Source organism: Malaya genurostris, chromosome 3, assembly GCF_030247185.1.
Source record: "Malaya genurostris strain Urasoe2022 chromosome 3, Malgen_1.1, whole genome shotgun sequence".
NCBI classification, from domain to species: domain Eukaryota; kingdom Metazoa; phylum Arthropoda; class Insecta; order Diptera; family Culicidae; genus Malaya; species Malaya genurostris.
Genome location: NC_080572.1, coordinates 77,026,853 through 77,053,395, shown reverse-complemented (window position 1 = coordinate 77,053,395; position 26,543 = coordinate 77,026,853). Strand labels below are relative to the sequence as shown.

The following is a 26,543-nucleotide window of genomic DNA, read 5'->3' as shown; positions in this document are numbered from 1 at the left end:
GAAAAGTTACCAGAAGTTGCGACTTTGTACTTGCGAGAACATTCTCGTACACAATGAGTTCTTCACAATCTCTAATAGTCAAAAATAACAGTCTGTATTGACTATTAGACCTAGTCGTTAAGACAAAAAAAATACTTAGGGGACTAGTATAGTGGGTTCAATCCCTAGCCTCGCACATAGGGTCGGAAAGTTTTTCCTGACAAGAGAGGCGAATGACCTCATAGTTGAAATATTTATAATCGATTTAAAATAAGAGTTGTAGTGATAATGTTAGAGATATAACCGCGAGATTGACGTAGGACTGCTGTCGACCAGGGGCAGATCACTTTAAAAATGCACTTTTTTCTACTAACAAATTATCCATTTAAAAAAAAATATATCTCATTAAATCTTTGGAATATGCTTAGGATTCTGAAAAAAAACCGAAGATTACCATTTCTCAAACTTTCAACACAGTTAACAATTATTTCCACGAGAAAAATTGCGACCAAATCGGTTGCCTCTCGTTTGGCGAACGGCGCACAAAGTAAATCTACCATCTGCTTGTGTGTCCTTCCCTACAGCGCTAACATTCCGCACCGAATCATGGCACCCATGAAGTTGGACGTCGTATGGATCAGTGACGATATTTATTCTGATTGAAAATCGATTGAAATAAAATCAAATAAATGTATATGAGGAAATCCAATTAACTCTTTGCTTGATTCTATGTAGAGACACTGAAAATGGCTTAAAAATAAATCATTTGACCGTAATTGCGGATTATAACACTATCATTTATGTGACTTAGAACTGTCGATGTGAATATGTATTCTCTTCGTTATGCAACAAATCGTGCTTAATCCACCTAAGCAGTGAGATGGTACCTGTTTTTGCAAAAATATTCTACGGTCTTTCGTTTCACTTTAGAGTTTCTCGTCATTCACACCTATTCTGTATTTCGATCGAATCGGAATATTTCGATCGAATGAGAAATATTGCATTCTGTAATTCAATTGAGTGATGCTTTTGTATGGGAAACTCGAGCTTGATCGAGATACAGAATGCAAAATTTCGCATTCGATCAAAATAATCCGATACGATCCGTAATTCCAGAATCGGAAAACGGAATCGGATTATTGCTGAAATAGAAATAGGTTTATTTGGTTATCGACTATCCCAAACCTGCATCCCCGATAAACCTGAATAATTTATGTGAAATAGATATTTGTATACTAATCACTCTGTATCTAACCTAAACCGGAAGTCAGATCAGACTAACAAACGAGATGTTTTATATGATCCTAAGATCTTTCATTTGAATATTGAATGGTTCTTAGTTATAATTTGAATCTTAGATGGTTCTTAGAATTCATTTGATTCTTAGATCGGTTCAATCATCTACGAGAAAAATGAATGAAATTATTTTCATTCCGTTTCACAAATCATCCTGTAGTTCCGGAACCAGAAGTCGATTCCAAATAAAATTCAGGAACTTTGTTTGGGAGCATACGACTTTTCATATGAATCTGAGTTTGTAGAAAACGATTGAGCCATCTCCGAGAAAATTGATTGAAATTATTTATCACACACACATTTGCTGATCTCGACGAACTGATTCGAATGGTATATGGGTGTTATGTTCTTGCAGCATTAATTGCTGCAAGTATATTAAGCCAATATAATTATTGAATTGGTTTTCAACTCGAAAATACTGCCATCGTCGCCATCATCTGGTTTACATATGTCATATTCGAACGATTATGTTGCTAAAAACGAACGGTGCTAAAACCGGTCCGCCGCAAAATGTCATGAAAAAGGAAAGGCTGTACATTGTCTTTTTGGTACACAGAAACAATTGCATGTAAGCGCTTCATCATACAGCGCTCAAAACTCCTACTGCTGGAATAGGAGAAAAAATCACTTACATGAAAATATCGATATCTCCGTTAAAAATAAACGGATTTCAACAAACTATGCTTTGTTGGAAAGCTATTACCGTGTGAAATTTAAACCTCAAAACATATTTTGTTTACAAGGAGAATTGTGAATGATATTATCAAAAAAAACTGCAAATTTTGACATAAAACTTCGTATAACTAAAACATCCGATCTCAAAAATATTAAATAGCGTTCAAGGTGACGAGAAGACCTTTTATTTGCGACTGGTTAGATCATAATCGGTACAGTCATCTCTGAAATCCCGAATTCATACACATACGGACATTTGCTCAGTTCGTCGAGCAGAATCGATTGGTTTATGACACTTTTTATAAAGTTTGAGCGAATTTTATATCTTTTTTTTTATAAAAAAAGGTAGATGATAAAAAAGGACTGATACAAAAGGTAGATGGATGAAGAACATGATTTTTATTATTTACAGATATTTTTATTCAGGCCTATTCGCGTACAAACTTTAAAACAAAGAATTTTTGAAGTGGTTCTCGTTGTCACTCTTTTTCTAGGAGGAGAAGAGTTTCCATTTCCCTCCTGCGAGGGTTGAGGGACACTTTGTTCGTGGCTAGTCTCGTCCTCCATTGCCGCATCGGTGGATTTGTTGTTGATTTCCGTCTTCTTTTCGTTTTCCTTGTTGTTCGCAGTCTTGAGCTCGTTGCTAGTTGCTGTAGAAGCGCCTTGTTGTACATTGGTTGCAGTTGTTGGTTGGTTTGATGGTAAAACAGGAGTACTACGCTCACTAGTTTTCGTTGTTGAACGGTTGATCTTGCCTTTGGTTGAAGATGTTCTTTTCGCAGTTTCAGTGCAAGGTTTACCGTAGTGTGTAGGTTGTTCACAAAACTGACATGTAACCAGCTGATTTTCATAGGTAATCAGCGTTTTACACGGATGTGTCCCACCTTGACCACAAATGATGTAAGATGGAATTGCTTTACGTAGTTGCATACGTACCACTCGCACGCCATTCCGGATGCCGGGGAAAAAAATCCGCCATACTTCTCTTTCGATGGAAAGAACTTCTCCGTACTGCGACATGATCTCCCGAACGGACTGATCGGTGGCCTGCGGGGGAAGGTCATGCACGCGTACTTGTATGGCATTGTCCACCATGTGCACATGAATTTTGTATTTAACTCAACGCTGTGCACCTCGTTCTTAGCCGAAGCGAATGCAAGTGCATCGCTTTCACGTTTAAACATAATGTACACACAGTTAGACGCCTTGTTAAATTGAATCTCACGTACATTATTAACGTCTAGATGTATTCGTTCTTTAAGTAAGATTTCAATTTCATTTGCTGCTGGTCTAACTTTGCAATGCTTGAAATCTATACAAATTGAATTCGGTCTTGCAGGCCAAGTTTCAGGCTTTGTTAAATCGTATTTGACCATTCCGTACACTCTATTGTTCACTGCACTGTATTGTCTTTATTTCTTCTGCTTCGACCGCAAACGATTTTCGACTGTGTTGGGTGAGATGCGAGCACGAACTGAAGAACATGATTTGAATACAATAAATGTAAAATAAATGTGAAATGACTTACAAGTTCATAAATAAAAACTTTAAACCGTAAATTTAAAGGTAAATATTTTTCAATTCATTAGTTCTGATTCATGTTTCTCACACTGGTCCTTCCTAATGAAAATTCTTTCTTAAGCCCTGAACTCAAGTTGTAGATGGAAACGCATGGTATTTAGTCCTGAGGACATGTGATATTAGATTTTAGAACTAAATACCATGCGTCTCCATCGGTTGGTGAAAATTTGATGGGGACGCATGGTTTTCCGAATGATTTTTTTTTTAAGTCTAATGTTATACCCGTCCACTATATTTAGAAATCTGAAAAAATTACAGCGTATTGTACTCATAAATGATTTGTTTTTGATGTAAGATCTAGAGTGGTACCAGAATTGTAAGTGCCATTATAAAAAAAATTTTTCATATGAAATTCATTTTGAAAAATTCTGGAAAAAATCAGAAAGGTTTCCCATAATTTGCAAATTTTTCCTGATTTTTTTCAATATTTTTTGCTAAACAGGTTTTTGAAAAATTTAAATAAAATGAAAATTAGAAATACCACCCTAACTCCACCAATATGGCAGTTGAAGGGTTAAAGTTTCGGGAAAATCATCTCTAACATAAACGCTTTCAAACAGCGTATATCAATTTTTTTCTGTTTGGGGACAGTTTTTGTATGAAAACTCGGCTACACCCTTTGAAGTCGATATGTATTAGTATTATATGAAATCTTCTAACTGTAAACAAACTACTGTACGTGTAATTAAGTTGCTGAAGACTTTCGATCGTTCTTAGAAACAATTGCACAAATGAACGAAAACAATCCAGCAATCCTTATTTTGACAGAAGCATAAAATCACGCATGATTGAGAATCGAAACACAAACATCACAGCTTCAATCGAACCTGTGGGTACTGAATATGAATGCGAATGTAGTTTTCACCTTCCCAAGAACCTTTTCTCAAACAAATAGATCTCGATATGAATTAGAAATTTTACATTTGGAAACGGTGCCACTGTGATGTTATGTTGCTCGTCAAAAACGGCGTTGTATGAAATATTAATAGAATAGAGTCTCTACATTGTTTAATGTAAGTTCGTGTCGATTAACTCACTCCGTCAATTTCTTTTAAAAAAAAATAGCGGCTTTATTTTCGTATTTACTACTTCGTCGAATTTTTCTATTGCATCACCTTTTTCATTGAGTATATAAGCATAACAGGGCAGAGAAAAATTATGAATTTTACAGGTGACATATGTAGTTCTACAAACGATACGATTCATAACAACTTAACAATAAAAATGACGCAATATTCCGTTCGTGCAAAATTTTACTGGTTTCTAGTGTAATTTGCACTTGGCTAGCAAGTAACGTTGCATGGGTTTATATATATCAATTGTTCATGAAGCTGATATGTGCTTCTGTGGCTCTGTCGATTAACTGGAGTGCTTTGTGATCTGATAGTTCTTGGTTCGAGTCGCGCTGTTGCTATCGATCTTTTGTTTTTTATTTCATTCGATTTCAAACTATGTAATTCCCAAATCACACAATTTTACTTGTTCTTGCATATAAATTTGTGTGAAATACGATGCTGCATTTAGGTGCATCTTATAAGATGTAAAATCACAAGATTATTTCGAGCTGTACAAAACATTTTCAAGCAAATAAAGAAAAAAATAACTGACATTACTCAAGCAATATACCCAAATCTATCTAAAACTTTTTTTGGTGAAACAAATGTGCAAAATTTCTACTTATTTGTTCGAAAAAAAATGAGTTTCCGTCTTCAACGTTCTTTATTTCTGTAAAATGTTTCTGTAGAAAGCACCTCGCAACTCTGTACAGAACTTGACCGTTTTTCTAAATTCCGACCGCAGTGTGTTCGATTTATATGCTTATTGCAAATTGACACCCACCCTGATGGACTGGAAATCGGCATCAGAATGATTGCATCAAGGTTGGATCTGTGCGATGAAGACTGCTGCCATTCATAGCCGTAGGAATGTCAATGTTTCAATCTATGTAATGCTGTTTCCTTCTTCTCTCACTTTCGGCATAATTTTCTAGATGGAACAGTTTGGGAAGAAAAAAACTTTTCTATTACTGTTGGCGTTCGGTCTTCTGTCAGTGAAAACCGGATTGGGTCAGAATCAAATCAACCGATGGAGAGGTAATATTCTGAAAAATTTAACCGGAACGCACGAATACGAGAACCACATTGTAACGAGTCAGCTGGACGCATCGATGCCGATTCGAATGTTCTATCGAAGCTTTCGAGAAGTGTACAATCGGTTACTGGGGCCAACCGGCGGAAGGATCCAAGGAGCGTTCCTGCAGCCACATGTAATGCCTAGTGTACCGTTCCCGTGCGACACCCGAGGATATCGCAGCCAGATTGTTCCTACCAGTGTGCATAAATTGCGACCAGGTGACATCGATGTAATATCCGCTATCGGAGATTCACTAACCAGTGCTACCGCTGCCAACTCCGTTGCCCTTTGGGAGCTTCTGATCGAAAATCGAGGATTAGCGTGGTGTATTGGTGGACAAGGAACCTGGCGTACTCATCTTACGCTACCGAACATTCTAAAGGAATTCAATCCGAATTTGTTTGGGTGAGTATAGAGTGCACAGAATGCTAGAGTGCTAAACGTTCGAAAGTTGATTACCGATTTTCAGTTACTCATTGTTCGATTCGTACAATGTTCATCACTCAGCTCAATTCAATGTAGCGGAGAATATTGCAACTACCACCGATATGCCGTACAATGCAGCTAAGCTGGTCGAACGTATGAAAATGGATCCTAGGTATGGTGACAAAGGATTTATTGTCTCCTGGCACCCTTTGGGGCTTTAACGAAATTCTCCTGTTCTAGAGTACGATGGGAAAAACACTGGAAACTGCTCACATTCATGATAGGCGGCAACGATTTTTGTTCGGATGTTTGCTATCAAACAAATGCCACTGAGTGGATCAATGCAGTACAAGAGAAATATTTAATCAAAACCCTTCAGTACCTGAGACACAACATGCCAAGGTTCGTAGTTAGCATTATGTTCTTTAACCGATTGTTACTCGATTTTTGTGTGTTTATTCAATTGAGAAAATGTTTGGATAAAATATAGTGGAATGGAAGTTTCTCTTCAATGTCGAGAGTCAAGTTGGTATTTTATGGTGAGAGTTGCTCATTTCATTTCCTAACCGATAAACTGATCTTGGTTGATTCAAAAACCAAAATGAAGATTTCATTTTACAACAAAGTGGCCGCTTCGTCTGACAACGTTAAAATTATCACAAAAGCATGGAACCATTTTATTCATAGTCAGTACATTAAGGAGCGGGTAGGGTCTAAAGACTGTCCCAGAAAGTATGGACGCAACTGAAAACCGCTGCCATTTCGTAATGGTTCAGAATCTGTCAATTTTTATTGCTGCGTCCTGTTGTTTACACTCTTCTCTAACAAACCATTTTCATTAGTTTGTTTCGAAATGCGTGGACTTTCAGCAGAATAGTGTCGAAAATTTGTGTACAAATGGTGCACAGAACGCGGACTGTCACTGAGAAAGATAGTAAAAATGGAAGGAGTAAGTGAAAAAGCCGTGCGAAATGCAATCAGGAAGTTCGGTGAGGATAACACCTTTGAGGATAAATCGAAAACGGGTCAAAAAAAAGGTCCTGCTAACCCTCAGTTGGATAAACGTATACTGAAGGCGTTCGAGCAAAAGAAGGAGGTTTCAGTTCGGGATGTGACCAAAAAAGTGGGCACTTCGAAGTCAAATGTTCTTCGTGCTAAAGAACGTTTGAATCTTCGAACCTATAAAAAGCAGAAACAACCAAATCGTAGTGCAAAACAAGAAGCATCGATCAGGCCTAGGGTTCGAAAGCTGTACAATACGATTCTTGCTGGAAATTTGAACTGCACAATCATGGACGACGAAACCTACGTGAAACTCGATTACAAATCCTTGCCGGGACCACAATATTATACGGTGCGAGAAGGGCAAGTGTGAAACCAGTCCGAGACATCGATTGAAGTCGAAAAAAGTGGTAAGAAAGCTATGGTCTGGCAAGCAATTTGTAGCTGCGGTAAAATTTCGAAACCCTTCATCACCACTGCTTCAATGAACAGCGAAATATACATCAAGGAATGTTTACAAAAACGACTTCTACCCATGATTCGAAGCCACAAGGATTCTGTTGTCTTCTGGCTAGATCTTGCTTCTTGCCACTACTCGAAATCAACGGTAGAATGGTATACTACCAAAAATGTCCCTTTCGTCCCAAAAGACATGAATCCACCAAATTGCCCACAACTTCGACCAATTGAGGAATTTTGGGCATTAACGAAGGCACATCTTAGGAAACATGTCTCGGCAGCCGAAACCATTCAACAGTTCGAAAAACATTGGAAAAAAGAGTCAAAACATGTTGCCAAGAAGTCTGTACGGAATTTAATGAGGAACGTTCGCAAGAAAATGCACCAGCTAGTCTACAATGGCTAAGTAACAAATGTTGAGAATAATATTCTGTTGTTGTAGTCTTATATTATCAGTATATCGAATAAAATTTGAATATCTAACACTTGTGAATTATTTACAGCGAAATCAAAGTGCGTCCATACTTTCTGGGACAGTCTTTAACACTATCATACTCTCTGGAACAGTCTTCAACACAGTCTTTTTTTTGTATTCTAAGAATATTCTGTGAAATTTTCAAGCCTATCAGAACAAAACTTTATCTTTCCTTATTTCATACTGCGACGAAGCAAGAGCACAGAAAAACTTGAAATAATATTCTTGAAATGTTTCATTATAACAAATTATAAAAGAAAAAATAGGATTGTTTGAAAATGTTAGACTCTACGGGCTCCCTTGAGTAATTGTTTCCATTGATTTTATACACAAAAAACTTAAAACAATCAATAGCGAACGTCACTTACACGATGATATCTCTGAAACCGAATGTGTCAATCAAGCGCCTCCCGAAATTGGTTCAAACGAACCTGAGATTCTCGGAATCAAAAAAAAATTTAATATTTTTTCTCAATAATTTCAAAATGAACCAAAAAAATTAAACTAAGAAAAAATCAGGGTTTCGATTTTTTTTGTTAATTTGCATTCGAAGGCTCTTATTAAAACCTACAGATTGATGGCTATCCCATCCGTGCCTTTTGAAAAATGAAGAATTTACAGCTAAAACAATTTACAGATATATTCGAAATTTCAAGTTCTCGTTGAAAGATAATCATTTAAACAGTAGAACTAACGTAACTACGTCAAAACGAGTAAACACATGCAGAATCAACAGATATCAGTTTATAACAAATCTCTTTCGAAACAGTTACAATACTACAATATGGTTTTCCCAAAGTGTTGTAAACCTTTTCCTGGTTTTGTGTGTCCCGAAAAATTTTTCCAATTAACAGAAACCATATTTGGAAAATAAGAAGCTCAAAAGTGCAAGGTTAAATTGAATACCACGTTAAGCATTTGTGATCGCTGTGGTAGGCGTCACAAATGCTTAACGGGTTCCCAGCGGATGAAGAAGATCCAGAACTACTCAAAACGAAAGCAGCAGAGTTGGATGAAGTGAATACTGAAATGATAAAGCAGTTTGCTAAACCTGATTGCACTAGGAATGAAAAAGTGCGTTTGTTGTCAGTCTTGCCAAACTCGTGTGTGGCTGACAGTTTCACCAGCGTGCCTAGATTTAAGTCCCATACTAGGATTCTAAATTTAAGCTAGCGAGAAATGAAATCTCCCGCATCGTCGAGCTCCCGGGTTACGACATCGAATCATAAAATCCGTTAGAAATAAGAGCAACGACCGATGTCGTCGTTTAAAGGGCTAAAATAAAATAATGTAAGCACTTATCTCGGGCAGGGCTATGACCTCCTCGAAGAAGGAAGGAATAGCATAAAACACATGCCTCGAGACAAGTGAATGACCTCCTTGAAGGGAGGAGAAACAGCTGGATTTAACTTGTCATAGTTGGGATCGCAAGCTGGGCAACGTAAGGAAAAGAAGGAAATAAGGGGTCGTTGAATGCCTGTGTTCTCTCTCTTCCTTATAGCATAACCACGCATGCGCACAAGCCTAGGAAGGTAAGAAACACGAAATTCAGGCTTATGCGCAAGCGCGGAATAAATTAAGAACTAACATTAAACGTAAGTCTGTTCTAACTCGTAGTATATAAGCAAAAATTGTTAATAATAAACGGTAGTAGCAGTACAAAAGTAAAACTCTTAAATCGTAAAGAAAGAACGAGCCCCACATCGTGGTCAAAGGAGAAAATAGCCACCCAATTCAAGGCGAACAAATACATTATGTCGGAGGCAAGAGAATCAATGGACGAAAAAAAGCCAAGAAACAAACGGGACGAGTGTGAACGCAAACAAAACAAAAACGAAATATTGGATTTAGTACATTTGCAGCATTAAGACCAAAACACTGCAAGTTGCTTGGAAGTTCTGGTTCACATAACATAATGGTGTTATAGTTAAATATCCAAGTATTTCAAGAACAGTTATTTTTAAAAGAAAGGTTATCATTAACAAATTTATTGCCTTTAACCTGTAGAATAATATTCTACTGTTTAATTGATTATCTTTCGACGAGAACTTGAAATTTCGAATATATCTGTAAATTGGTTTAGCTGTAACTTCATCATTTTTCAAAAGGCACGGATGGGATAGCCATCAATCTGTAGGTTTTAATAACAGCTTTAAAATAAAATCCTGATTATTTTTCTTTCACTTTTCGGATTATTTTGTAATTATTGAGAAAAAAAATATCAAATTTTTTTTTCTGTGTATATTTGTTTTAGAGTGCTCAATCGATTCCCTACCACATCTTCCTGAACGCCATTTTTGTACAATTAACGGTTTCCGAGTTACAACGATTTGAAAAAGGCAATTTTTGCGAAATGCAAAAATACATACGCCCTTTTTAAAGTAAGGATCCATTGCAACCTAGCCTATCGAGCTTAGCTACTGTTATTTGATGATTTATCTTGTCGAAGGCTGCGGAGAAAGCTGTATAGATTGCGTCAACTTGGAGATGTGCTTCAAGAGAACGGATGATAAAAGATGTGTAGGAGAGTAATTTCGTTGAAGTTGAACGATTGGGCATAAAACCATGCTGAGTTTCGGAGATGTAGCTACTGCAATTGTGAGTGATAAAATCCAGGACAATAATTCCGAGTAACTTGGAAACTGCGCATAATGTCGCAATCCCACGATAATTGGAAGCGTCAGATTTATTTCCTTTCTTGAATACTGGAAAGATATATGAACTCTTCCAAATATCAGGAAACGTTCCTGAGGTGAGTGATGAGTTGAATAGCAGTGAGAGTGGGACTAAAAGGCTTCTAGAACACTTTTTTAGCACTATTGAAGGAATACCATCTGGTCCAAAGTTCGAAGATGACTTCAGCTTGACGCAAGCTAACTCAATCATAGAAGTCGATATGATAGGGTGAGGGCCGATAGAAGAGCGGTGTGGAACATTGTTGATGGCTTCAGAGATTTGATGATTTCGATTTCGGGTGGTTTCTTAAATTGTTTTGTACGCGAAGTAAGTGATTATTATATAATATTTTGTTCAGTCGTTTGTAGCGGTTATTGAAGTGCAGATAATAAGATCGCAGCTGGTATGAGGGACGATTTGTAAAGACTGTCCCAGAAAGTATGGACGCACTTTGAAGTCGCTGTAAATAATTCACAAGTTTTAGATATTCAAATTTTATTCGATATACTGATACTATTAGACTACAACAACAGAATATTATTCTCAACATTTGCTACTTAGCCATTGTAGACTAGATGGCGCACCTTCTTGCGAACGTTCCTCATTAAATTCCGTACAGACTCCTTGGCAACAAGTTTTGACACTTTTTCCAATGTTTTTCGAACTGTTGAATGGTTTCGGCTGCCGAGACATGTTTCCTAAGATGTGCCTTCGTTAATGCCCAAAATTCCTCAATTGGTCGAAGTTGTGGGCAATTTGGTGGATTCATGTCTTTTGGGACGAAAGTGACATTTTTGGTAGTACACGATTCTACCGTTGATTTCGACTTCAATCGATGTTTAGGACTGGTTTAACACTTGCCCTTCACGCACCGTATAATATTGTGGTCCCGGCAAGGATTTGTAATCGAGTTTCACGTAGGTTTCGTCGTCCATGATTATGCAGTTCAAATTTCCAGCAAGAATCGTATTGTACAGCTTTCGAACCCTCGACGTGGTCGATGCTTCTTGTTTCGGACTACGTTTTGGTTGTTTCTGCTTTTTATAGGTTCGAAGATTCAAACTTTCTTTAGCACGAAGAACATTTGACTTCGAAGTGCCCACTTTTTGGCCACATCCCGAACTGAAATCTCCTTCTTTTGCTCGAACGCCTTCAGTATACGTTTATGAAACTGAGGGTTAGCAGGACCTCTTTTTCAACCCGTTTTCGGTTTATCCTCAAAGGTGTTATCCTCACCGAACTTCCTGATTGCATTTTTTACTTACTCCTTCCATTTTTGCTATCGTTCTCAGTGACAGTCCGCGTTCTGTGCATCATTTGTACACAATTTTTCGACGTTGTTCTGCTGAAAGTCCACGCATTTCGAAACAAACTAATGAAAACGAATAAACAACTGCACAAGTGGTTAGAGAAGAGTGTAAACAACAGGACGCAGTCATAAAAATTGACAGAATCTGAACCATTGCGAAATGGCAGTGGTTTTTGGTTGCGTCCATACTTTCTTGGACAGTCTTTAAGCTTTTTCAATGCCGATCGCTTGGCTCGTTAATAGCGTTTTGAAGTCTTGTTTGACCATGGAGGGTGCACCGGTGCGCGTAGTACTTTCTTGGGTAGGAATTGTTCAATAGAATAGGATAATGTATGAGACCATAACATGGTAACGGAATTGCAATCACTTTTAGAAAATAATTTCTCCCAATTTAACGAGAGTAAGAACTGGTTCATAGCATCATAATTCCCATTTTGAACTCGTAAAAGTAGAATCTGCAACTACTTCGAAGGTAGTGGGTGAGGATGATGCCGGCATGATTTAACTAACGGAGCGGGTGCGGTTGTTATAGAACAAGTAGTAAATTTTTCGTGACTGACGAAACCAAGGTCAAGAAGTCGATTGTTGCTGTTGTAGATATCATTTAACTGAACTAAGCCTGCGGTATTATAGTCATCTATAAGTTTTGAACTAGTGAGAGTTCTCGAAGAGCCGGCATCCGGAAACAGATATTTGCACGGGCTGCGAGTCCATTCAATTCCAGAAAGATTGAAATCACCTAGTACAATAATTCTGTCATTCAATTTCATTCTGTTATCAATGAGAGTGAATTCAAGTGTTCTTCAATCAAGTTCAAGTCATTAATACGATCGGGCGGAAAGTACACAACTCATAAATATAGTGTAAAATGTGTAAGTGTGAAAGCAATCCAAATTTGTTCAACATTGGCACAATGATCAAAGGGCAGCAAGCGAGATTTTATTCTAGAGCGAACAGCAATCAGAATACCACCTCCACTATTCTTGTTGCTGTTTTTGGTTATTACGGTTTTGCCGATACACTGAGTATGAGCTGTCGAAAATCTGTTTTGAGTGTGACCTATTGTTCAGCCAGTTTTCAATAAAAGCATAGTTGTCCTGGGTTGGCGGTTCAATGCATAGGGCGCTGGTCTTACAAACCAGTTGTCGTATGTTCGAGCCCCGACCTAGAAGGATTCGTAGTGTCAGTAGAATCGTAGCACCAGCCATGCACTGGTTCTGTACACTCTGAATCGGCTGCGAAGTCTGTTGAAACAGAAGGTCAAATTCCACTACAGGAATGTAATACCAAGGCTTTGCTTATAGTAAGCATATCGTAAGCGGCATCAGAACAAGCGAGATAATAATCATTGAGAGTGCGATTCATTCCACCAATATTTTGATAATAAATGTTCAACCCAGTGTAATTTCTTTTGTTGTTATTTTGCACTCAAAATAAAATGATATCAAGTGGTATAATATTTGCAATACGGAGAATATAAGAAAATCTTCGAGAAAAACTTATTTCGTTTGACAAGGTAATGTAACTTTTTATTGAGGTATTTTACTTTCTTTTTTTTCAACTTCCAGAACCATCGTCAACCTGGTCCCATCTCCGTTGATCAGCTTGTCCTTTTCGATGGACCAGGCGCAACTGCCGTTCTCCTGTCAGCTGACCCGTCCGATCGAGTGTTCCTGTCTGTTCGGACCAAAGTACTCCAACCGGCGAGATCTGTTCCGCCGGCTGGAGAGAAAGTTCGTTGCCATCATGGAACGTGTCAGCCACGTGCCGGAATTTCACAGTGAAGACTTTACCGTTGTATATCAACCATTTTTCAAGGAAGCTAGTGTGTTCTACCGCCGCGATGGAAAGTCGGATATGACCATCATGTCGATCGACTGTGTTCATCTGAGCCAGAAGGGGCATGCCGTGTCGGCGAACGGACTGTGGAATAACATGATGGAACCGCCGGGCGGGAAATCCTTGGGGTTCCGAGAGCTGTTCGAGCAGTTCAAGTGTCCGACCGCACAGAATCCCTACATTAGAACGTATTACAATAGTTGACTGTGATATTTTTGATTCTATGATAGAATAAAGTGTTTTTGGTTTATTTTTGATAACAATATATTTTTTCGTCAACAACTCGGCAAGTAATGATAGTACGGGGGAATAAATTATCTACAAAATGGAATGACTTAGATATTCTAGATGTGTCGAACTAACGTTTCAATGGAAATGAGGTGTGCCGTAGACAGGTCGGGGAGCTGAATACACTGGAGCTGGTGCGTGGTAGCTTGATAAAGACGGTGCGTGATAGCTGGTAGATGGAGCATGATACACAGGAGCTGGACGGAACGAGGGAACCCGAGCTGGGTAGTGATTGCTGCTGTGAGATGGAGCTCCGTACGAAGACGACGGAACACTGTATGAAGATGATGGAGCACCGTACGAAGAAGATGGAGCACCGTATGAAGAAGATGGCACTCCGTACGAGGAGGATGGGATGGATAACGAGGAATGTGACGAATGGGAATGGGATGAGATGGAAGGTGCCGAGTAAGAATGGGAAGCAAAAGAAGGTACAGAGTAGGAAGAATGTGAAGCAAAGGATGGGGCCGAATATGAATGGGATGAATAGGATGGAGCACTTTGGGTTTTGTAGAATTGAGCAAGCTGAATTCCCTGCCGTACGTGACCAAGTTCCACTCCAGTCACACGAGAAGAATGTCCTCCGAACGAGGGGACACCGTAGACTGGAGATGGCGGGGGTCCATACGAGTGCGCTGGTGCTCCATAGGACGAGGAAGGAATTCCGTATGAGGTTGATGGGGCCGAAATTGAGTGCGATGAGTGGCCACTGCTGTAGGAAGACGATCCTGATCCACTGTTCTCGTGTTCGACCAGTATCTCCTTCACCTTATGCAGTAAATGTGAATCAATGTGCAGCCCTTCCGATGACTGGTGTCCACTGTTGACTGCGATGTAACCTCCGTCGGAGTCGCCATGATCGTGACTGTGGCCACCGGAATAAGAATAACCGGAGCTCACCGGTGGTTCGGCAAGGACTGCTGCGACCATAGCAATAATTACAATCTAGAATTTACAAAAAAAAAACAGATTCGCTTGTATTATAAATGCTATTTTAGTTTTAGTTTTTATTTGAATTGATTTTGAAATTATTAGGTTCTTAGTCGACATAGACAACCTTCATTTTCAAATACATGAGAAACTTTAGAAATTTACTATTTTCGATTTGAATGAAACTTTGTTTACATCTTCAGTAAGGCGAAAGTTTAATTCAGTGCGAATAGAGAGTCCGATTCTACGCAAGACTCAGGCGCATGTATTCAGGGATTAACCTTATTTTGTGCTAGGGCTAGATACAACTTTGAACTTTCCTCATATCGTAGTAACTCAGAAACCGTTATTGTTACAAAAATGGTGTCCAAGAAGAAGTAGTAGAATATCAATTAGGTTCTCTAAAATAAATTTGTTTTAATTTACCTAATGGAGTAATGATGCCTGTCTCATTGACGTTCGTATTAGAAATCTATGTGATTTCCATTCCTTAGTGTTTCATAAGTTAAAAATTCGAACATTTTTTAGATGAGTTTTGAAAAGAGTTTAGTTGACTAGTTCCTTGTATGACTAATTAAAGTTTTTTTTTGTCATCCGTCTGAAAATCCAGAGCCGGAAGTCGGATCTGGATAAACTTCAATAGCAATCGGTAGGATCATAAGACCTTTCATTCGAATTTACACATTACAAAAAATAAAAATTTACACATATCGTAAAACGAAGTATGTCGTATTTTGTTGGAACGATGACTAGATATCACATCAATTAGTATTTAATTCTGAATATTTAATTCTATAATGTCAAACTCAAGTAAATTGACTGTGAAATTACCGACATGAAATATTTTTATTTCATTGGAGTTGCAAGTTTAAATCGATTTAGTCACTTTTTTATGTGAATCTATCCATATATATTTACATGATTTTTTGTGCTGATCGAATCATGGTAAGTCAAATTAATTATTACTTAGGAATCGATGTGAGTTACATTCCGACATTTTTTAACCATTTCGGTGCTTTCGGAACAGGAAATCTTGAACCGGTAGCTCCGAAGCGTCTCAATGCGAATTGCAATGGCGTAGCTATTGGAAGCCTGGGGGATTAGCGTTATTCCGGGTCCTAATATTTATCACACGACGAAACGTTTAATGCTGCGTCATTTATACATATAACGGTTTGAAAAATCCATCACTAATTACCCTATAACTTCACAATCAGAAGACGCGAATCCAGATAAAATTCAGTAGTGGCTATAGAACCATACGTGAAAATACTGTGAATTTACGTCTTCTGAGCCCAACATATTCGATCTTGACATTATATTCATGCATTTTGATTTATTTGATTTACTTGTTGAAATATGCATTTTTACGTTCGTGCGTGGAAGGTTGAATACATCAGTCATTTAACGAATTAATTTTTTTATACATTGAGTCGTTCGTGGAATTACGTCATTTGTAAATTTTATAGTTTTTTGCTGTGTGAAACAAATCAAAATCCGAAAACATTGATTGAATCATCTATAGATAACACACAAGTGTTGCAAAGGATTTGTAATCAACTTTTGAGGGCTTTCTACATAATATCAATCGATTTTAATCAACCGCAGTTAGTTTAGTTTCGGAATGCGAAAGAAAGTTTAAACAATGATACGGTTTATGAAATAAATTGGAGTAAAATGGGTTAAACGAGCTAGTACTGACATTCCCATTGTATATACTTGGTTCACTGAAGTTTTCTACGTAATATAGACCACTATTCACGGAACGACCGAAATTAGCTCTGCGCCTAATTCGTATTACTGTTTTTGAATTAGTTGATTTTAACAACAAAATTTCCAAAATAACTATAAAATTAGTTAAAATGTAGAATTTACTGTGCTGAAAAAAACTCTTATTTTTAGAGAAAGTGTTTAGTTGGCGAATATTCGGGACACAAACCAGCAATATTTCAATCCAACATGAAATTCTCATTGACAACTAATTTCGTTATTAAAATCAGAAACTTTGATTCTATTTATCTATCACCGTGATTACTGAAGGACAGCAGTGTCAAAGCAAAACAATCCAATAAAAAGCTAAAAGGGACAGTCTTGTTGAAACTGCTCGCAAATTGTTTAGATGTTTTTCGCATGTGTTACGATATATCCCTATATAATTTTTTAAACCAATATGTAAAAATGACGTAAACTGTTAGTGGAAAGTGTATTTATTCAGAATTTGTGCGCAGTTAAAGCGATTGTGCGTAATAATGTTTTTACGCGAAACAGTGAAGTGAGTTTCGAATGTTGCACTCTAATTGTACACGTCAAATGATTTTTTTTTGTATCTTCTCATTCCGGGCTACGCCGTCCGGTGTACTACTTGTATTCGGTTTTTGTTTTCCGAGTGCTCAAAGTTTTCAGTGAGAGAGTCGATTTCGCGAAGTCGAATGAAGAAAACAGCGATTTAGAAGTAAAATTTTTAAAAAGAAGTTTATGTCTCGCTTATGTCTTTTTCTCCAATACAACATCGTATTTATACCTGCAAATATAGAAAAGATAACCGCGACTGAAATTTTTTTCGGTAGTAGTGTGCCATCTAGTGGCTAGTAGTCATTACGGTGTTAACGAGCGCCATATAGCTGCTAATTGCAGAAACCACTTCAACCATTTATGTTGGTTGAAAACAACGTTTTATTTCTCTAATTCAACTAAAAAATTAGTTGAATGGATATGAAGCGTGCCTTAGCTAAGAAATGACAGCACGTTGAATTGGTGAATTCAACTAAAAAAATAGCCATTTCAACAAATATTTTATTAATATTAAGGGAATCAGAAATAAAAAATCTAAATTTGCAAAAGTAAGATTTTTTTAGTTGTCTCAAAAAATAACTAACTAAAATCAGAAAATCAACTATTTTTTTCGCCAAAATGCTGATTTCAGTCTTTCCTTGTCCCTAAGAGATGCAAAAACGCTAAAGTAATTCCCATCTTCAAATTTGATAAAAACCCAGCAGAAATATCGCCAGAGCTATCGACCAATTAGTTTACTTTCTTCTATCTTGTTGAGAATGATGTCTCACATAACTGAGAATTCAATTTTTTTACCAGAGCAGTTTGGGTTTCGTCATGAACATTCAACTACTCATAAACTGGGTTCCGACTGGAGTTGATCTTCCAGACATAGAAAAAGCATTCGACTGTGTGTGGCACATATGTTTAATAACAAAAATATCCGACTTCCAGTTTCCTATTTATTTGATCCACATGATTCATAATTATTTACCTGGTCGTACTCTTCTGATTTACTACCAGAACTGCGCAGGGCTCGAGCGTAGCTCCAATCTTGTATAAAATTTTCACTTCTGATCTACCAAATCTACTCGTTGGTTGTCAGAAATCTCTATTATATAACGACATAAGTCTGTTAGCCACAGGTAGAGATCTAAGAGTGATCTGAAGTCGCCTACAAAGATGCTTAAATATTTTTAGTGATTATCTGTCAAAATTAGAAATTGCACCAAATGTAGCAAAACGCAATTAATTATCCTTCCTCATAAGCCAAGGACTTCTTTCCTTAAATCAAGCAATAATCACATTATCGCAATGAATGGCAATACAATTGACATGGTCGGATCAAGCAAAATACTTAGATTTACGTATGACAAAAAAACTCACTTTTATGGATCCCATTGAAGGAATCCAGGCAAAGTGTATTAAATATCCCTGTTATAAACAGAAATTCTAAGCTCTGCCTAAAGAACAAATTATTAATTTATAAACAAATTTTCAGACCAGCCATGCTTTATGCAGTACCAATTTGGTCAAGTTGTTGTTCCACCAGGAAGAAAATGCTTCAAAGGATTCAGAATAAAATTCTGAAAATGATTTTGAAACGTACTCCCTGGTTTAGTACCAATGAGTTATACATACTCACAAATATTGAATAACTAGCAGAATTATCCGGCGTTGCTCGGAAATGTTTCGTGAAGGGAAGGCCGAAAAAAATTCTCGAAGTTGTCCTGCTTAGTGAAATACTCTGATTGTAGTGGAACATAACTTAGACGACAACCCGATTTAACAATAAATACTCCGTTCATGTTCAGATTGCGAATGATCAGTGCCCCTTCTCGGATTTCACAATGATTTTTATATTTGAACCCTTTTGTTAGAAACATTCAAAACACCTTTCTCTTTATAAATATCTTCTTAGTAATTTCCGAGATTCATATGTATATGTGCTTGTAACGTACATCCGTACTTCCTCGTCACATTCGATCTACAATATCTTTGGCTATAAACACTTACTACTCCCTCCGCTTTATAAATTTTTTTATGACATCATTATGTCCACGTAATTGCTTAATATTGTCCATCTAATAATAATTATTTTTTAACGAACGGCTGTTTAGCATCATAACTACATTCGTATTATAGAATAACGTTTTATATCATTTATTTTACCAAGGCTTTAACCATTTTAGTCGTACACCTGGGAAGAAAACTTATGGAATAATGATTCAGTTAATACGAATGTTGTTGTAATCTTATTTCCATCACCTTGAGTCGACAGTTTTCTCAATTTACATAATAAAATGCACATTGATTGTATGATTTTGTCAACTTAGATCAATGTTGAGAATATTTATTCTGCCTCCCTCTTGTGAATATTTGTGTGAACCTCACTTAGTTGCTAGAAATATACTGTACTCGTAAAGAAGTACCAATCTTTCGTAAAACCCGATAAATTTTCTCTTACACTTACTACACTCTTTCATCCTAAAAATAACCTTATAATCTATTTTAATTTAACTTCCTTTTGTCGTGAATACGACTTACTTTACTATGAGACGCCTTTTCAAAATTTACCCTCTGGGAGAGTGATAAGTTTTTGATCGTGAATATCTCCTGTTATATCTAATGAATCAACCTAATTCTTGCTACATGCCATCGGAAATATGATCACTATTTTATTTTATGATAAAATTTTCAGTTGTATGACATAATCTCAAATAATTCAAAATTAAACTTTTCTGAAATCTTTGGAATAAACGAGTATCAAATAGGATAATTCATAAGGCGCGTTTGCCTGTCTCGTATTTTGAAAGCTCATAGATCAGTGATCTGTGAAAGAATTTACATAATCTAACTACCAATAGAATCGAAATTTTTCAACTTTAACGTGTATAACAACAGCATTGAAGTATTCCAATAGTACACTATTGAAAAACCTGTCTCACCCATGTCAACATCAGCCAATCAGAACGCGTTCTGAGGAAGAGAACAAAATATCTTCTGCTGTATAACAAATCGTTCCAGAAAAATGATCCGAACAGTGCTTAATATCGTAGTGAGTTCCACAATTTGGTCCTTCTGAAAGGCAGGAATGAATCCCGTACAGCATCCTGATAGTTTCTTTCAAAGAAATGCAAATCCAAAATTAAATAGTCGACTTTAAATTTCTGTATGCGGCTAGTTTTATAGTCGTTAGGACCGTTCATTAGTGAAAAATCTACAAACAAAATCACGTAAAAAGAAACCTTATAACAAAAATTGGATCAGTTTGGATTCTATCGCCACTGCGAGCAGATGTATTGTGTGTCGTTTGCAAAGCTAGTTTCGCTTCCGACAAGAGCGATTACGTCACAGCTGCCAGTTGTTTGCATTGGTGAAAAACAACGAAAAGAGCACAACAGTGGGGAGCATCACAAAAAAATCAACCGTTCTAATGACTCTAAAAGTTTTCTAAAGAACTATTAATATTTCTTCTTCGCAAATCAATGGTAAAAAACCTCCGTTTAGTGCAAATCTAGAACTGTTTGATTAGATTTGTGCACTTTTCGCTGTGTGAAATTCACAGTAATCGAGATCAAGTGAAGCCTTCATTTTTTTGCGAAAAATGTGAAAAAGGGGAATGCTTGCATAATTCATACAATTGATCAACTAATTGATATTCGGAAGTGTTAAGGAACATGTCAGTTGGTTTCGTATTCACCACATCCAGTTATGTTTCTGACATTACCCACCCGCCTTTTTGTCACGAAACTTACTACAGATCTCCTCCATGGTTACTCTGAGTTGTGTACAAAGTATCTGTGCTTTTAAAAAAATATCGATTCCCACCTTTGGTACATGTGTCAAACTTGGTGGCGATTCGTTTAGTTGTTTCGTAGTTATGCTGCGACTTAAATACACTCGCGTTCATAGACACCTACGACCTACCTACCTACCTAATTCATTTTCAAAAACCTTCCTTCTAGTCTAATTTTCGATTTCCTTCAAATTATATAAATTTTGTCAATGACCCCCTCCCCCCATGTTAATGACACTTACTAGACACTCTCCCCTCTGAAAATATCCTAACGATCATCTCTGATCATCTCATCAGTATATGTACCAAATTTGATAGCAATCCGTTCAATAGTTCCAGAGTTATGCCGTTACAAACATTACATCCCCTTTTTAGAGGGACGTATTACATCCAACCCACACGAATACTCTTATAATCATATCTAAGTTGCTCAAAAAGTATCTGTGGTCTTCAAAAAGTATCGATTCTCCCTTATAACAATCTCTGAAGAGCAAAAAGCATCTATGCCAAATGTAGTTTCGGAATTATGCCGTAACATCCCCCTTTTTAAAGGCATTGCTATATCCACCCCCATATATATCATATCTAAGGCATGGAAAATGTTTGCATGATCTTCAAAAATGATCGATTCTTATCAAATGCCAAGCTTGATGTGCCAAGCTTGATAGCAATTCGTCAATTATCCCCCCCATTTTTTAAAGGCACTTGCTACATCCATCCCCCATTAAATTATATCTACGATATGCAAAATGTTTCTAAGGTCTTCAAAAAATATCGATTTTGGTCAAGTTAAATGAATTTTTTCATGACTCCTCCTTGTTAATGACACTTGCTACGCTCTCTCTACCATGAATATACGCTTATGACCATCTCTAAAGAGCAAGAAGTACATGTGCAAATTTGATAACAATCCGCTAAGAATTTTCGGAGTTATGTCGTTACAAACATTGCACCCCCCTATTTAAGGCACTTGCTACATCCACCTACCCGTATGGTAATATCTAAGGTATGCAAAATGTTTCTGTGGTCTTTAAAACGTATCGATTCTCGTCAAGTTATATGCATTTTCTCATAACCCCCCTTGTTGATAATACTTGCTACGCTCCCTTCCCCATATAAAAATATTTTTATAACCATCTCTGGAAAGCAAGAAGTACATGTACCAAATTTGATAGCAATCCGTTCAGTAGTTCCGGAGTTATGCCGTTATAAACATTACAGCCCCCTTTTTAAAGGCACTTGCTACATCCACCACCGATATAATCATATCTAATATATGGCAAATGTTTCTATGGTCTTAAAAAAGTATCCATTCTCGTCAAATTAGACAAATTTTCTCATGATCCCCTCTGTTAAGGACACTATTACGCTCCCTCCCCCCTTAAAATACCCTTGTGACCATCTCAGAAAAGTATGAAGTATCTGTGCCAAGTTTTGTGGGAAACCGTTCAGTTGTTTCGGAATTATACCGTTTTAAACATTACACCCCTCTTTTTAAAGCCACTTGCTTCATCTTGTATAGTCATATCTATGCAAAATGTTACTATGGTCTTCAAAACGTATTCTTGGCAAGTTATATGAATTTTTCCATGACCCCCCCTTGTTTATGACACGTGCTACGCTCCCTTCCCTGTAAAATGACTCCTTAAACCATCTCTGAAATGCATGAAAATATATATGTTTTATTCTAGATCCAAGAGTGCCTGCATAAAATTTCGTGTGACGTTATTGAATGTTCGCGATTTGATGGTTCGAAAATCAATTCATGCAATCAATCAATTCTAAATGATTTGGTTCAATCAATAGTGAATATCAATAGTGTTTATGATTTCCGGTGCCAGTGTGTGTCTATCAGAAAATTATGAAAATCACGTAGACTTCCAACAACCAAATCAGCTCGTGCTGAAAGCGACGATACTACCAGACAATTCGAAGCAAAATCGGAATAAAAAGTGTTTGTGAGCGATTTACCGCCAGTTACCGAGGTGTTGAAAGACCCCTAGGTATAAATAAAAATATATTTTAAAAGCATCATTGTTCTGTGGTTACTACGAAATAGTCGCCATGCTCGGCATATTAAAAAAAACTTGCAGTAATACGAGCACAATGAACGTAGATCTACTGTTTTCAATTTATTCAAACTACATTTTTATGTTTGCTGGATGTTTGGAATATGATTTAATAACAAACCGTGAAATCTTAGCGCAGATCACAGTTGATTGTAATTGCAATCACAGCATGCTTATAATAGGACTTTCATATAATTTAAAATTTGTGAGATCTGATTGTACAAAAGTTTGGATCGAAAAACATTCGAAATATAAATTTGCATTAAAAGTAAATAAATAACGGCAATCACGATCGGGGCTTTTCACCGGGATTTTTCATACTATTATTATACTATCAAAGAACAGAATATATAATTTAAAAAAAAAATTAGCAAGCCATAAAAACTCTTAAGTCCTAAGTAGATCCGCAGTCGACGTTTAGAGCTTTCGAGTTGCTCTAGGTTGAGCTGGTGCAATAAAGAAACCGAGAATAATTACTTTAGGCACTATGACTTGACCAAGAACTCGGAAACAAGCTTAAAAGCTGGCAGTCCGCCAGCTGTGCAAAGATAAACAATGGTAACTAGGGTTCCTGTAAAGCTTGCTTCAGATAGAATTGGAACAAAGACAATTGCCTGTATTTCAGTTATTTATTATTGAATTCAAAATCTTTCTTCATATTTTTAAGTTTTAGCTATTTTATTCCACCAGGTCGTCATCTGATTGATGTCTTTGACAAACTTTCACTTTGCCTTGAGTCTCCTCTTCATGAATAAATGTCTCCTCTTCAGTATTTCTCAATAGGACGGAACTGGGGGCAGTTGTGTGGGTTAAGGTTTTTCGGAACAAACTGGACCCCTTTCTCTGCATACCATTTTTGAACGACTTTGATGTAATGACAGCTTGCCAAATCTGGCCAAAACATTACGGGATGGTCGTGAGATCGAATGAATGGCAAAATTCGTTTTTGGAGACAATCTTTTTGGTATAGTTCCGATATCATTGTCTAATTTGTAACGTAAACTTTCGTTTTTTTTTGCCACAGCTGCAAATGCCCTGTCAAATCATAAATTTTATTGCAAATTTGTCGGCAAAAACAAATTCAAATTCGGCTGGAACATCCCCCCGAGCCGTTGCCAAGTAAAATTTCTGACCTGAGATTCGCCCGAAGTCAGCCTTGACATAGGTTTCATCGTCCATCAGAAGACACTCGTCGAACTTGGTCAGCACCAGGTCATATAGTTTCCGAGCACGAATTTTGACCACTCTATTCTGTTTTATAGTCCGATTTGGCTGTTTGCTAGTACGATACAACTCGAGTTCTCCTCACGGTACTATGGGCAGCACCGAATTTACTGGCCAAATCACGGTCCGACAGATTAGGATTTCTCTTAATCGTCTTCAAAATCTTACCACGCAGTTTCCGGTCGACAGTTCCACTCCGACGATTGGCTTGAGGCTTCCGAATCGTCGTCAATGTTTCCTTATACCGTTTGATACGGTTTTTCAGAGCAATTTTAGCTGTTTAGCTAGCCTAGATTTAGACTACAATGGATTTTCCAAATAACTGTGCACAATTTTTTCCCTTCTTTCGGCTTCCATGTTGATTGTTTACAAAGTACAGTCAATTTGCGGAATGTCAAAAATCATACGTGAAGCTGATAAAATTCCCGACACGTGGGCATCAAAAACTTCTAAATCCGTCCACCAGGAGCGCCACAATATGAGCAAAAGTTTGTTCCAATTCTAAATTAAGCAAGCTTTAACTGTCATTTCGGAAACAACAACAATTTCTCTGACCGCGTTGCCAATTTCAAACATATTTCTTAAGATATCATTTTGACGCCACCAGTTACAAAGGGTAGCTCGATTTATGATACAGTTTTAAAAGCGAGTGGCAGGTCGTGTCGTCGGCGAATGTCTGAACTCTGTGCACCATCCAACTGTGGATAGTTTTTTAGGTGTAATTCCTCCTTGAGTAAGCCTAGAATGTGGTGTTCTGCTACGACTTAATTGGCATACAAAGCAAAGTCTTGATATTACATTCCTTTTGTGGAATTTGTTCTTTCGGTTTCAACAGATTTCGCAGCTGATTCATAGCGTACAGAATCGTTGCATGGTATGAAAATTTACTGCATATTTAACGTCACTGTGATCGGTCGTGTTTTGTGGACAATTCTGATTTATTTCGGGTAGTTTTCTGTTTCTTGGAGAAGCATTCAAATTTTGTTGCAGTATCAATATTTTAAGAGCGATGATTTCTTACAACTTCTTCTTCTGGGACACAATTTTATGCAAACTATACTGATTTTGAGTTACAAAATGTGAATAAAGTGTATGCAAAAAAAAATCGCTCTTTTTAAAAATTTCTTGTGCGTCGAATTGGTCACATTGGTCACATTCGCACATGGCAAACAATTTAACGATTAGAGAAATGATATTCCATACCTTGCAAATAAGTATTCATTCGTTAATTTTTGCATCTGAACTATTTGTTTTATTTATTACGTTTTCCTATATAATAAGAATAGTTTTGTTGAATGCTGTGTGCTTCAACCGTTACTCTTTGTAAGTATGTTAAAAGAAAAGAATTTCGGAGCTTTTGATTAAGAAAGAAAACATCTCAGCTCAGCATTGGTAATTGTGAAACAAAGGATGTCATACTTAAAATGTCGCTACACCATTGAAAAACAAGAATAATACTGGTACTGAAACGGAAAGTATCGAATAATGGCACTAAACGAGTTCCTCCTCGGCGTAAAGGCTAATTTCAGCCAACAAACTCCCATATCGAACGTCGAATGAGCACGGAAAGGTTCCGTCCACCCGTCCGTCGATCAGCTTCCCACTGCAAAGTCAAGTCATACAGAAGAACAGGTCTTCTGACAGTCGGTGTTGAACAGTCGTTCGCACCGCACGCGTATAGCTCTTGGCTCCTGGAATTTTTTTCTGGCTACCTAGAGTTTCATTGATTCAAGGCTTCAGTCTTTTTCAAGGCTACCTGAATCACTAACTAAGTGACTAAGTGATACAAAGAGTGATATTAGAGTGACTAAGTGATACAAAGAGTGATATTAGAGTGACTAAGAAATTAATCAGCCTTTTTTAAGGCTAGCTAGGAGTCTAATCGAAGACTAATTTAGCCTAGTTAATTTAATTTAAAATTTCATTAATTTCAAAAATGCCTGCGTCCAACCGGAAAGGCAACAAGCCTAAGGCTAAAAATAATTCAATACGGAATAAATCACAATCCGTTATTCAACATTTTTCTAATAACATTCACGATCTTATAGAATCTGAATGTAAAAATAAAAGACAACGGACGGATTTCCCTTCCGTTGATCCTATGCCGTCTAA

General features: G+C 37.2%; 2 protein-coding genes across 2 annotated transcripts in view; one reads left to right on the top strand and one right to left on the bottom strand.

Moving 5' to 3' along the window:
- The window catches only part of LOC131436740 (phospholipase B1, membrane-associated-like), a 19,466-nt gene extending 5,335 nt beyond the window's left edge, over positions 1-14,131 (top strand). Inside the window, exons 2-5 of the mRNA XM_058605623.1 lie at positions 5,522-6,069; positions 6,134-6,262; positions 6,331-6,492; positions 13,580-14,131. Coding sequence (XP_058461606.1) covers positions 5,522-6,069; positions 6,134-6,262; positions 6,331-6,492; positions 13,580-14,054 — 1,314 coding nt within the window. The 3' untranslated portion in view covers positions 14,055-14,131. The remainder of the gene's footprint in view (positions 1-5,521; positions 6,070-6,133; positions 6,263-6,330; positions 6,493-13,579) is intronic.
- LOC131436741 (pro-resilin-like) overlaps positions 14,090-26,543 on the bottom strand; it is a 27,523-nt gene continuing 15,069 nt past the window's right edge. Inside the window, exon 2 of the mRNA XM_058605624.1 lies at positions 14,090-15,083. Coding sequence (XP_058461607.1) covers positions 14,217-15,083 — 867 coding nt within the window. The 3' untranslated portion in view covers positions 14,090-14,216. The remainder of the gene's footprint in view (positions 15,084-26,543) is intronic.